Here is a 14660-nt window from a genome sequence, read left to right as displayed (position 1 = left end):
AAATAACACAACTTTTGCTTATAAATCCTCAAAAAAACCTTTAGCTGCTTTAATTTCCTAAGGACAAATTATGCCTAAGGAAAATCTGCCAGGCCTCCAAACCAAGGCTGGTGGTTGCATGTCAGGAATCAACGTGATTTTTGAGGAAAACATACATTCTCTGCAAGCAGCTGAAAATTAATTATTTTAAGAAAGAGAAACTTTTCCTTAATTGTTATCAAAGACAAGCAACATTGATGACACAGAATTTTGTATATCCACTTCTTTTTTTTTTTTTTTAATTTAGAATAAAGAGACCAAAAGGATTGAAAATAGGATTTTCAGATGCAAAATGGACAGACTTACTGGTACATGCCATGGAAGGTGGGTCTTTTTCAGCTCGAAAGTAACCCTTTTCACACTGACAGACAGAAGTCGCTTCCACGTAGGTTAAACTGTGTGGAGGACACTTAGAACATTTTGTGTTGCCAGCAAATGCTTTATAGAATCCTGGTCTGCAAGCTGTGAACACAGGAAACACAATTCTATTGTTAGAATTATTTTATTTGCACATGTACAACACATTTTAAATTATACACTTTGGAATTCAGTTCACACATACACAGAAAAGTCAATACATGCTAATATTAATGAATGAAATAGTTATTCAAAATTAAGTTATACAATGGGGAATCATATTATATTACAACTACCTGATCATATTATCACCTCAACTTCTTGTAACTGCCACAAGCTAGACATGGGCTTTAGTCTTCTTATATGCACAATTCTTAGCATATTTGGAATATATAGTTATTATAGACGCCTAAAAACTTAAATGAGTGAATGAATAATAATTAATTCATTACTACTGATGTCTAATATGAGGTTACTTTGTAAGTGGAATGAGCATTCTGTTTATCTTTTACTCGGTAGTTTTAGGTTTTGTTTGTGTTTCTGTTAAAAATGGGAAATCAGTACCTAAATCTTCAGAAATTTTAAATTATTTTCTTATGTATCCCTTCTTTCTCTATCACTTCCTTTTTCTCTATTTATAGAGTAAATTCCATTTCCAAAGAAAAACAAACCACCAAAAATAGGAATGTTTTCCAACATTATGTCAATACTGCAGAAGGAAACTTTAGTATTATTTGATTCAGTGATTTCTAATGTTTTCTTTTAGGAGAATTTCTTCAGATATAGACGTTCAGGTTAAACATTCATTGTGGTATTTATTTCTATATTCAAAACATTCATGCTTTTGAATATAACATGCATCTAACATGTTATAACATAACATATATGCTTTTTGTATGGATATTTACTTTAAATGTCATTTAGAAATTTTGCTTATTCCTACCTTTTATTCCTTCTTTCTTCTTCAAATATTATTTTCCTAAAATGGCAACACACTGTTGTGTAGATGTATGTTTACATATGTATGAACAGAAGGATTTCATATTGTTGAATTTTTCAATATTGAGATAATATCAATAAACTTTAGATTATTTTTATCAATTATCAACTATAGCATGAAAATTTCTCCATGTCAATGGCTATAATTTGTTGTTATATATCTGCAGTATTTGTATCAACAATGTCATACTTGAAAGAAATACTTTATAAACTACTGCTACTGCTACTGCTAAGTCGCTTCAGTCGTGTCCGACTCTGTGCGACCCCATAGATGGCGGCCCACCAGGCTCCCCTGTCCCTGGGATTCTCCAGGCAAGAACACTGGAGTGGGTAGGCATTTCTTTCTCCAATGCATGAAAGTGAAGTCGCTCAGTCGTGTCTGACTAGTAGCGACCCCATGGACTGCAGCCTACCAGGCTCCTCTGTCCATGGGATTTTCCAGGCAAGAGTACTGGAGTGGGGTGCCATTGCCTTCTCTGACTTTATAAACTATGCTGCAGTAAACATCCCCATGTTGATTCTTACATTTCAGCTCCTAAGAGTAGGAGTTCTGGGCCAGGGTATGTGTATTATTTAATACTTATTTTTATGTTACATTTCTAAACATATTTCGAAAGCTCAAAAAAATGTAAGTGAGCACCCTAATCTTCCCCCTTACTAATCCTATTATTAATATTAGTTACTCCTTTACCTTCTGACAACACATGGAATTAAATATTGTTAGTTCAATTGAAGCTTCCTAAATCCCACTAATATTACACATTTTTCATATTTTTATTGGTCATTTGGTTATCAATTGTCTTTTATATCCTTTGTTTGTATTCTACTGGTTACTTGTATTTTATTAACTTACAAGCAGTATTTATTAGCAATATCAATGTCATGTTTGTCATTTTTAAAAGATTTTTTTGATGTGGACTATTTTTAAAATCTTTGTTGAATTTGTTACAATATTGTTTCTGTTTTACATTTTTGGTTGCAAGGCATATGGGATCTGAGCTCCCTAACCTAAGACTGAACCTACAACCTCTGCACTAGAAGACAAAGTCTTAACCACTGGACTGTCATGGAAGTCCCTGTCATTTTTGTTACATATATATGTGTGTGTGTGTGTGTGTGTGCGTGTGTGTGTGTATGTATATATATAATCAATTTTCTAATGACGTGCACATAAATGTCTCATTCACAACAGCTGAAAAACTATAAAATGGCATGAATTTACCCAATTAAGTGAAAGCCCTTACAATGAAAATTACAATATTTTGATGAAAGAAACTGAACACAACACAAACACATAGAAAGACAGCGCATATTCCTATACTGCAATAATTTGCTAAAATGTCCATACTACCCAAACCAACTATAGATTCAGTGCAATCCCTATCAAAATTCCAATGGCATTCTTCACAGAAATATTAAAAACAATTCTAAAATTCATAGAATCACAAAAGACCCCAAATAGCCAAAACAATTCTAAAAATAACAATGCTAAAGGCATAGCGTTTCCTGATTTCAAACTATACTATGGAAAAGTTTAGTAGTTCAGTCATGTCTGACTCTTTGTGACCCCATGGATTCTAGCCTACCAGGCTCCTCCATCCATGGGATTTTCCAGGTAAGAGTACTGGAGTAGGTTGCCATTTGCTTCTCCAGAGGATCTTCCTGACCCAGGGATTGAACCCGGGTCTCCCACATTGTAGGCAGACGCTTTACTGTCTGAGCCACCAGGGAAGTTAACTATACTATAGAGTTATACAAATTGAAACAGTATAGTGTCAGTATAAAAAATATGTACATAGACCACTGGAACAGAATAGAGATCCCAGAAATAAACTCTCAAATAAATAACTAATATTTGACAAAGAACTAAGAATTTTCAATTGGGAAAGAATAGTCTCTTCAATAAATGCTTTAAGGAAAACTGGTTAACCACAGAAAAGTGAAATTGGACCTGACTAGACACTACTCCTCGGAAGGAAAGTTATGACCAACCTAGATAGCATATTAAAAAGCAGAGACATTACTTTGCCAACAAAGGTCCATCTAGTCAAGGCTATGGTTTTTCCAGTGCATGTATGGATGTGAGAGGTGGCCTGTGAAGAAAGCTGAGTACCGAAGAATTTTGAACTGTGCTGTTGGAGAAGATTCTTGAGAGTCCCTTGGACTGCAAGGAGATCCAACCAGTCCATCCTAAAGGAGATCAGTCCTGGGTGTTCATTGGAAGGACTGATGCTGAAGCTGAAACTCTAATACTTTGGCCACCTCATTCGAAGAGTTGACTCACTGGGAAAGACTCTGATGCTGGGAGGGATTGGGGGCAGGAGGAGAAGGGGACGACAGAGGATGAGATGGCTGGATGGCCTCACCAACTCGATGGACATGAGTTTGGGTAAACTCCGGGAGTTGGTGATGGACAGGGAGGCCTGGCGTGCTGCGATTTATGGGGTCGCAAAGAGTCAGACAGGACTGAGCAACTGAACTGACTGAGACACTACTCACAATAATTAACTCAAAATGGATTAGAGGCTAAAAAATAAGACCCAAAACTGTAAAACTTTTAGAAGAAAACATAGGAGAAGATCTTGATATTGGTCTTGGCAATTATTTTTTTTTAATATTATAGCAAAATCACCAGCAACAAAAGCAAGTAGCACTATATCAAACTAAAAGCCTTCAGCACAGCAAAAGAAATAGGTAAAAGTAATGAACAGGCAACTGATAAAATGGGTCAAAAGATTTGAAAATAATATATCTGATATACTGATAATACCTAACATATATAAATAGTTCATATAACTCAATAATAACAAAAACAAAAATGTACAGTTAAAAAATAGGCAGAGGACCTGAATAGACTTTTCTTTAAAGAAGACATACAAACGGCCAACAAGTACAGGAAAAGATGCTCAATACAACTAATCATCAGGGAAATGCAAATGAAAACCAAAATGACATGTAGTCTTACAGCTGCTAGAATGGCAGTTATCAAGAAGAGAAGAGATACCTGATGGCAAGGATGTTGAGAAAAGGGAACCCTTGTGTACTGTCGGTGGGAATGCAAGTTAGTATAGCTAATATGGAAAACAGTATGGCTGCTTTTCAGAAAATTAAAAATAGACCTACCAAGTGACCCAGCAATCCTTTTTCTGGGTATATATTAAAAAGAAATGAAAAGAGGATATGAAAAAGTTACCTGCACTACAGCATTATTACAGCATTATTCGCAATAGCCACGATATGGAAAAAATCAGTCTCTGTCAATGGAAGAATGAATAAAGAAGATATACAGTAATTCTATATTTTAGTTTATAGTGACACTACCATTTGGGGGGATTATTTGATAGTATCTACTACAGAGGAACATACACATTTCTTCTGACAATGCCACTCACTGGTATATACCCAACAGAACAGCACAAATTGAAAGTAGCTTCTCTCCCCACAGGCAGTCATACAAGTTCCATTACTAAGTGAGCTATCACTTCTCCATTTGATTTTCATTTTCTGCAATTTTGTTGACATGTTGATCGTTCTCATGTGATGTATTTTCTCCTCCCTTGCTTTGCCTTTGTTAGTATAAAACTTCTATATTCTCTTACTCATTTTGGTGAAGTGTGCTGAGGGGATGGAGATAATTACTTACTGATAAAAGTATCATGAATGCTAAAAAATAAAAACAATGTAGTTTGGTAGCAAGGATCTATAAAATGCAAAATATATAAATATATAACGTGTAAAATATATAAATATAGACTATGTAAAACATATAAATATATAATTACTATATATATATTTTAGAAACAGTTTATTTTCCATCAACCAAATTTCCATTTTGGTGGAAGTTTGTGGAAGTTCTACAAGTGTTTGGAAGAACAGCTTATGACCACTCAGTGGTGGTTCCAACCCATTCAGTGGCCTGAGCAGTGGGAGCTGCAGACCAGTCTTCAGTGGAAGGCTGAGCCCTCCAGTCTTCAGCGGGGAACTGCTGAATAGGCACGGAAGGCACTTGCACACCTTCGGACCAGTCTGTCACCTCAGGCTGAGTAGCAGTGAACTCTGGAGCTGGAGCAGTCCATTCACCCTGAAATTCCTCCTTGGTCACAGCCTTCTCAGCTGCTGCCTGCTCTTCCTTTTCAATCTCTTCAGGATCTCTGTAGAAGTAGAGGTCCGGCATGACCTCCACGAGTGTTCTCGGGAGATGATGCCACACATGCACAGAACTTCCCGGGCGAGCATCCACCACATCAGCGCACATGAGTGCACTCCCTTGTTGTTGAATGGGATGGCAATGTCCACGTAGCACAGAGACGAGTCTGTGTTACACAGAGCAATGGTTGGCAGGTTAACGTAAGAGGCTTCTGTGAGGGGTTGGTGGTCAGCCGTGGGATCGGTAACTGCTACAAGCCTTGGCTCCCTGAACGCGGCCTGGATCTGGTTAGTGAAGGTTCCCGGAGTGAAGCGGCCAGCGACAGGAGTGGCTCCAGTGGGAGCAGCAACCTTCAGCACAGCTCGCTGGCCAGTATTCCTGGAGGATATGACACTGACATCAGCCGGGTTTTCAATGGCAACAATGGCCCGAGCTACCAACAGAAGCTTCTCCCAGGTCCTCTTCAGATTTATGATGTAGATGCCATCACTTTTCCTTTTGTAGATGTACTGTTCCATTTGGAAGTCAAGGTTGGTGCCACCTAAGTGGGTTCCTGCTGTAAGGAATTTGAGGACATCCTCCTCCTTCATTTGCAGGACATCAAGGGTTCCGGGGGCAGGAGGAAAAGGGGATGACAGAGGATGAGATGGCTGGATGGCATCACCAACTCGATGGACGTGAGTTTGAGTGAACTCCGGGAGATGGTGATGGACAGGGAGGCCTGGCGTGCTGCGATTCAGGGGGTCGCAAAGAGTCGGACACGACTGAGCGACTGAACTGAACTGCAGGGCTCCGGACATTGTGAAAGCTTTCCTTTTAAGTTACGATGGGAATTCAGGACAACGCCCTATGGACCCCTCTCTGGGTAGCGCCGAAAGCTACCATATAATCTAAGAGCTACCAAATAATCTAAATTAATACACAGAGAGGTATCTAAAGCTATCTAAAGAGCTATCTAAAGCTACCAAATAATCTAAGTTAATACACAGCGTATTTAAAAAATACATTTATGATTTGAGGAACTTTAAGTAGTTGCCTAAAATAGCAATAAAAGGTGAGCTGTAACATTAAAAAGTACAAAACAATTTTTATAGAATAGCTTGTATTAAAGGTTCATACAATGAGTATAGTTATTGAAATACCACTAATATTAATGAAGTACATACCTTGCCATATAATTTCGCTTATTGATACCTGAAATTCCAGAAAATTAAATTCTCTGGGTATTGATAGGAATACAGTTGAACAGCATTTCTCACACACACACACACACACACACACACACACACACACACAGAGGTTTGTCTGCTAAAACAAAATCAAGAAATGTGTGACCTGTTGTACACATACTTTATTTCAAAAATTGAATTGTTAAGCTATATTTTACTAGCAATGTTTTTAGGTTTTCTCTACTATCAGAGAACTTTAAGACAAGGGACCTTGAGAAATCCTGGTTGGCATATCATGTTGTGCACTGCTTACCATCTGATGAAATATTCAATTGTGTATTGTCTGACAGGAACTAATATTAATATAATAGACTGCTTTTCCCTCATAGGTGCTCAATAGTCTGTAAGTTTAGATAAACCTGAATGACTTAGTAGTAAAATATGTGATGTGTGTCATTTCTAAAACATTAGAACTCAGGAAATTTAATAAACTGGGATAGGCAGTCTCATTACTGTTTTCCTAGATATTACTCTGCAGTTATAAAAATTAAAACTTGCTGTCATGTAAGCAGAGAAGGCAGGGAAGATCAGATAATTGAAAAATAATAACAAAAGGAAAACCCCTAAAACTTAAGGTTAAATAAGCACAAATATTTTGTGTTTTTCTATTAATAATCTATTAATAAATACTGAAGGAAAATTTCAAGACCAAATACAAGTCTACTAATAATAAAATGTGGATTATGCTTCAAGATATTCAACCTAATTTTCCTTTCAGGGGAGCTACTATAAAGTACTCATGAGGATAATGTACATAAACTATCCTGTCATGAATTCTAATTTACTTCCACCAAAGAATTGTTTAAAGTGGACTTTCTCTTGAATCTGGGCACAGTACCACCCCACTTCCCCATCTCAGCAACTGTTCAGTTCAGTTCAGTTCAGTTGTTCAGTCGTGTCCGACTCGTTGCGACCCCATGAATCGCAGCACGCCAGGCCTCCCTGTCCATCACCAACTCCCGGAGTTCACTCAGACTCGCATCCATCAAGTCAGTGATGCCATCCAGCCATCTCATCCTCGGTCGTCCCCTTTTCCTCCAGCCCCCAGTCCCTCTCAGCATCAGGGTCTTTTCCAGTGAGTCAACTCTTCACATGAGGTGGCCAAAGTACTGGAGTTTCAGCTTCAGCATCAGTCCCTTCAGAGAAATCCCAGGGCTGATCTCCTTCAGAAGGGACTGGTTGGATCTCCTTGCAGTCCAAGGGATTCTCAAGTGTGAGGGCTCTGTAAAGTAAGTAGAACCAGGCCTAATGGAGAAAACCAAAATTTGTGGTACTACCGAGCTGGTTATGAATTTGCCAGTCTTTCCCCCTTCTCTCCTCCCTCTTTTCCCTGGGGCTTGGGCTGGAGCCTCAGCTGAATGGACTGGAAACCTGGAAGTGGCCACCAGGTCACAGAGCTCCAGCTCACCTTATCTCTGGAAGTGGGAAATGGAATTCCTAATATTCACGAGAGAATTAGGAATATATCCCTTCCCTCTTTCTCTCTTTTCCTGTTCTCTCATGCCCAGACCTCAAGTAATTGTGTTGTAGGCTGGTGGTGGTGGTCAGTAATGGGAGCTCACAGAAGACAAAATTCCCAAGAAGGAAAAATCTTCTTCCTCCTTCACTGAAGCTGTGGTTCTGAGAGGGTGGTGTCAACCTTCATTGCATTTTTTTCCTTCTGTCCTCCTCTACTTGGTCCTGGATGTAGATCCAGTTGCAGAAGTGCACAGCAGAGTAGAACAAAGAAAGCCCCAACTAGCTTTCTAGACAAAGGACCTTGAAGAGGAGTTTGAGGGATTCAGAAAGTATTAGGAAGAACACGGAGAGACCAGAGTTTGGGAAAGCAATCCCCATACTTGTTTATGAACCTCTGGGCTTGTTCCCAAACTGCACATACTTGGAACTGATTCTATTCAACAAAGACTTTGAGAAATGAACCAAAAGACTATTACCCAGGTCTCAGACTAGAAGTTTTAAACTTTTGGTTAGGTAAGAGATGACATCAATATAGAAGGTAGACTCTTCTTTTATTTGTTTGTCTATGAGACACAAAAATTATAACATAAACAGGCATATATACTGCAAACCCACATAAGTTGCCTTTAACTAATATAAAGTAGATACACAGATCTTAGTTCTGCCTCCCATCATTTTTATCATTCACAGATTAATAATTTATATTAAAATAATTTTAAACTGTATTTTTATTTGAGATAAGCAACTTTCAAGAACACAACATTACAAGGAAAATAATGTCAGAAATACTTCAATAGTCTGAGACTGACAACATGCGGAATTACAATTCTAAAGCCATTTCTAGTATGAAAGTTAGGTAAGTGTTTTTATTCTGAAAGTTCAGATAAGGTGTGGGGAACAAAGGTTTATATTAGCAGTTTTTAGGATTAGACACCATTTTTATTTTTATACCAGTTTGAATAGAATCTAATAATAATAATGGCACAAAATAAAAAGCTAACCACAGTTTTTCCTAAAAATACTTAGCATTTTTTAAGTGTTCTAACATTCATTTCCTTATACTGTTTTTATTTCATTTGGTGTTCTTAGGTGTATTTTAGTCAACCAAAATAAAGTCTGCCTGAATACTACTTCCTTGCTATTTAGCAGTGCTTTTAAAAAGTGTGCCTACTGAGTCTATCATCTTATTTTCAGGTACTCTGAAATAAGATGCTGTTTAAAATTTTAGTCTCTTATCACAGATTCTTATTTCTATTTCACTATTTTTTCTAGACATCTACTAATATCAGTTTTCAACTTTTTCTGTCAGTATTCCATTTTTTGCATATTCCTTAAGTCAGAGTAAATCTACTTTTCTGAGCAAGTAAAACCACTGTCAAAGAGAAAACACCTTGTGATCCACTGTATGATGCAAGAGTAATAATAGCTACAGCCAAACCATTTATAATTATTGAACATTCAAAATAGGTCTGATGTTGTGCAAAACTCTTTCTATATATTTTTTATAATTCTATACATTTCTATATAATTTTCTATACAAAATTAGTTACAAAGGATAATAAAGAGTGTGACTTTTGGAACTAGATTACATGGCTTTGAGTTCTCCTGTATTTTACTAACCCTGTAACTTCAGGCAGCTTATTTTTCTGTGCATCTTTCTCCTCATCTGTAAAATGAGGCACCTAGCTGAGAGGTTAATGTGAGTATTTAATGAATTAATACACATAGTAATCAGAAGGGTGCCTAGCATATTATTATGAAGATGAAGAAACTGAAATTAATCAAAGTATAACATCTTGCTATGGCAGACTGTGTTTTCCAAAAATGTCTCTAACAATACTTCTCACTCTATATTTCCTTCTGACAATGTCGATAGATGCTCTGCCTCATTATAAAGCAGACATTACTTTGCCGACAAAAATCCATCCAGTTAAAGCTATGGTTTTTCCAGTAGTCATGTATGGATATGAGAGCTGGACTATAAAGAAAGCTGAACGCCGAAGAATTGATGCTTTTGAACTGTGGCATTGGAGAAGACTCTTGAGAGTCCCTTAGACTCAAGGAGATCAAACCAGTCCATTCTTAAGGAAATCAGTCCTGAATATTTAATGGAAGGACTGATGCTGAAGCTGAAACTCCAATACTTGGGACACCTGATGCAAAGAACTGACTCACTAGAAAAAACCCTGATTCTGGGAAAGATCGAAGGCAGGAGGAGAAGGAGACGGCAGAGGATGAGATGGTTGGATGGCATCACTGATTTGATGGACTTGAGTTTGAGCAAGCTCTGGGAGCTGGTGATGGACAGGGAAGACTGGTGAGCTGCAGTCCTTGGGGTCACAAAGAGTTGGGCACGACTGTGAGACTGAACTGACTGACCCTTACCCATAAAGAGCTCAGGCTTGTAATTACAGTGTTTCTAGGCAAAGTCATAGAAGGTGATAGAGACTCCGCCTGTTTCTTTTGGGATGGTTACTTTTAGAAGCTAGATCTCAATTACAGGAGAAAAAATACTAAAAAGTCCAACATATGGAGGTTGAACAACACACTTCTGAATAACCAACAAATCATAGAAGAAATCAAAAAAGAAATCAAAATATGCATAGAAACTAATGAAAATGAAAACACAACAACCCAAAACCTGTGGGACACTATAAAAGCAGTGCTAAGAGGAAAGTTCATAGCAATACAGGCATACCTCAAGAAACAAGAAAAAAGTCAAATAAATAACCTAACTCTACAACTAAAGCAACTAGAAAAGGAAGAATTGGAGAACCCCAGAGTTAGTAGAAGGAAAGAAATCTTAAAAATTAGGGCAGAAATAAATGCAAAAGAAACAAAAGAGACCATAGCAAAAATCAACAAAGCCAAAAGCTGGTTCTTTGAAAGGATAAATAAAATTGACAAACCATTAGCCAGACTCATCAAGAAGCAAAGAGAGAAAAATCAAATCAATAAAATTAGAAATGAAAATGGAGAGATCACAACAGACAACACAGAAATACAAAGGATCATAAGAGACTACTATCAGCAGTTGTATGCCAATAAAATGGACAACATGGAAGAAATGGACAAATTCTTAGAAAAGTACAATTTTCCAAAACTGAACCAGGAAGAAATAGAAAATCTTAACAGACCCATCACAAGCACGGAAATTGAAACTGTAATCAGAAATCTTCCAGGAAACAAAAGCCCAGGTCCAGACGGCTTCACAGCTGAATTCTACCAAAAATTTCGAGAAGAGCTAACACCTATCCTACTCAAACTCTTCCAGAAAATTGCAGAGGAAGGTAAACTTCCAAACTCATTCTATGAGGCCACCATCACTCTAATACCAAAACCTGACAAAGATGTCACAAAAAAAGAAAACTACAGGCCAATATCACTGATGAACATAGATGCAAAAATCCTCAACAAAATTCTAGCAATCAGAATCCAACAACACATTAAAAAGATCATACACCATGACCAAGTGGGCTTTATCCCAGGGATGCAAGGATTCTTCAATATCCGCAAATCAATCAATGTAATTCACCACATTAACAAACTGAAAAATAAAAACCATATGATTATCTCAATAGATGCAGAGAAGGCCTTTGACAAAATTCAACATCCATCTATGATTAAAACTCTCCAGAAAGCAGGAATAGAAGGAACATACCTCAACATAATAAAAGCTATATATGACAAACCCACAGCAAACATTATCCTCAATGGTGAAAAATTGAAAGCATTTCCCCTAAAGTCAGGAACAAGACAAGGGTGTCCACTTTCACCGCTACTATTCAACATAGTTCTGGAAGTTTTGGCCACAGCAATCAGAGCAGAAAAAGAAATAAAAGGAATCCAAATTGGAAAAGAAGAAGTAAAACTCTCACTGTTTGCAGATGACATGATCCTCTACATAGAAAACCCTAAAGACTCCACCAGAAAATTACTAGAGCTCATCAATGAATATAGTAAAGTTGCAGGATATAAAATCAACACACAGAAATCCCTTGCATTCCTATACACCAATAATGAGAAAGTAGAAAAAGCAATTAAGGAAACAATTCCATTCACCATTGCAACGAAAAGAATAAAATACTTAGGAATATATCTACCCAAAGAAACTAAAGACCTATATACAGAAAACTATAAAACACTGATGAAAGAAATCAAAGAGGACACTAATAGATGGAGAAATATACCATGTTCATGGATCGGAAGAATCAATATAGTGAAAATGAGTATACTACCCAAAGCAATTTACAAATTCAATGCAATCCCTATCAAGCTACCAGCCATATTTTTCACAGAACTAGAACAAATAATTTCAAGATTTGTATGGAAATACAAAAAACCTCGAATTGCCAAAGCAATCTTGAGAAAGAAGAATGGAACTGGAGGAATCAACTTGCCTGACTTCAGGCTCTACTACAAAGCCACAGTCATCAAAACAGTATGGTACTGGCACAAAGACAGACATATAGATCAATGGAACAAAATAGAAAGCCCAGAGATAAATCCACACACATATGGACACCTTATCTTTGACAAAGGAGGCAAGAATATACAATGGAGTAAAGACAATCTCTTTAACAAGTGGTGCTGGGAAAACTGGTCAACCACTTGTAAAAGAATGAAACTAGATCACTTTCTAACACCACACACAAAAATAAACTCAAAATGGATTAAAGATCTAAATGTAAGACCAGAAACTATAAAACTCCTAGAGGAGAACATAGGCAAAACACTCTCAGACATAAATCACAGCAGGATCCTCTATGATCCACCCCCCAGAATTCTGGAAATAAAAGCAAAAATAAACAAATGGGATCTAATTAAAATTAAAAGCTTCTGCACAACAAAGGAAAATATCAGCAAGGTGAAAAGACAGCCTTCTGAATGGGAGAAAATAATAGCAAATGAAGCAACTGACAAACAACTAATCTCAAAAATATACAAGCAACTTATGCAGCTCAATTCCAGAAAAATAAATGACCCAATCAAAAAATGGGCCAAAGAACTAAATAGACACATCTCCAAAGAAGACATACGGATGGCTAACAAACACATGAAAAGATGCTCAACATCACTCATTATCAGAGAAATGCAAATCAAAACCACAATGAGGTACCACTTCACACCAGTCAGAATGGCTGCGATCCAAAAATCTGCAAGCAATAAATGCTGGAGAGGGTGTGGAGAAAAGGGAACCCTCCTACACTGTTGGTGGGAATGCAAACTAGTACAGCCACTATGGAGAACAGTGTGGAGATTCCTTAAAAAATTGCAAATAGAACTCCCTTATGACCCAGCAATCCCACTGCTGGGCATACACACCGAGGAAACCAGAATTGAAAGAGACACATGTACCCCAATGTTCATCGCAGCACTGTTTATAATAGCCAGGACATGGAAACAACCTAGATGTCCATCAGCAGATGAATGGATAAGAAAGCTGTGGCACATATACACAATGGAGTATTACTCAGCCGTTAAAAAGAATTCATTTGAATCAGTTCTGATGAGATGGACGAAACTGGAGCCGATTATACAGAGTGAAGTAAGCCAGAAAGAAAAACACCAATACAGTATACTAACACATATATACGGAATTTAGAAAGATGGCAATGACGACCCTGGATGCAAGACAGGAAAAAGACGCAGCTGTCTATAACGGACTTTTGGACTCAGAGGGAGAGGGAGAGGGTGGGATGATATGGGAGAATGGCATTCTATCATGTATACTATCATGTAAGAATTGAATCGCTAGTCTATGTCTGACGCAGGATACAGCATGCTTGGGGCTGGTGCATGGGGATGACCCACAGAGATGTTATGGGGAGGGAGGTGGGAGGGGGGTTCATGTTTGGGAACACATGTAAGAATTAAAGATTTTAAAATTAAAAAATAATAATAATAATAATAATAATAAAAAAATAAAAAAATAAAAACAATTATTTTATTGAAAAAAAAAAAAAAAAAAAAAAAAAAAAAAAAGAAGCTAGCCACCATGCCAAGGGGAAGGTCAAGCAGCCATGAAGAGGCCCACGTCTTTGGTGCATGGCTGTGCTGAGCTCCCAGTTATCTGGCATCATCACCCTGTCAGCCAGGTTACTGGCCTACCTGGGATGTAGATGTTCCAGGCCCCGGTAAAGCTGCCCCAGATAATGCAGCCTGAAACAGAGATGAACTGTCCTAGCTGAATCTTGCTCAACTTTACAAGTAAAAACAAATGTTTGTTGTTGTTTAAAGTCACTAAGTTTGGGGAACTTATGAAGATCTGAGAGTCTGGGACACTTGCTGAAGGTCATATGGTGGAAGAACCAATCTCTTGAGTTCTCATCATAGAGTACATTATGTACCTGTTGTAGTTGGAACAGCATGCCTGCTTTGTTATCTAGGGCAGTGAAAGATTGAACCACAGCTTTTAAAGGACAATCAGT

General features: G+C 37.6%; 1 protein-coding gene across 1 annotated transcript in view; it reads right to left on the bottom strand.

Annotated features, from left to right (window-relative positions):
- Positions 1–14660, bottom strand: part of EPHA6 (EPH receptor A6) — a 959528-nt gene that overhangs the window by 548063 nt on the left and 396805 nt on the right. The window contains exon 4 of the mRNA XM_052649809.1: positions 346–501. Within this exon, the coding sequence (XP_052505769.1) occupies positions 346–501 (156 nt within the window). The remainder of the gene's footprint in view (positions 1–345; positions 502–14660) is intronic.

This window comes from Budorcas taxicolor, chromosome 1, assembly GCF_023091745.1.
Source record: "Budorcas taxicolor isolate Tak-1 chromosome 1, Takin1.1, whole genome shotgun sequence".
Classification (NCBI taxonomy): domain Eukaryota; kingdom Metazoa; phylum Chordata; class Mammalia; order Artiodactyla; family Bovidae; genus Budorcas; species Budorcas taxicolor.
Note: the sequence above shows the minus strand (reverse complement) of the source record. Positions and strands in the feature narration are given on the sequence as shown.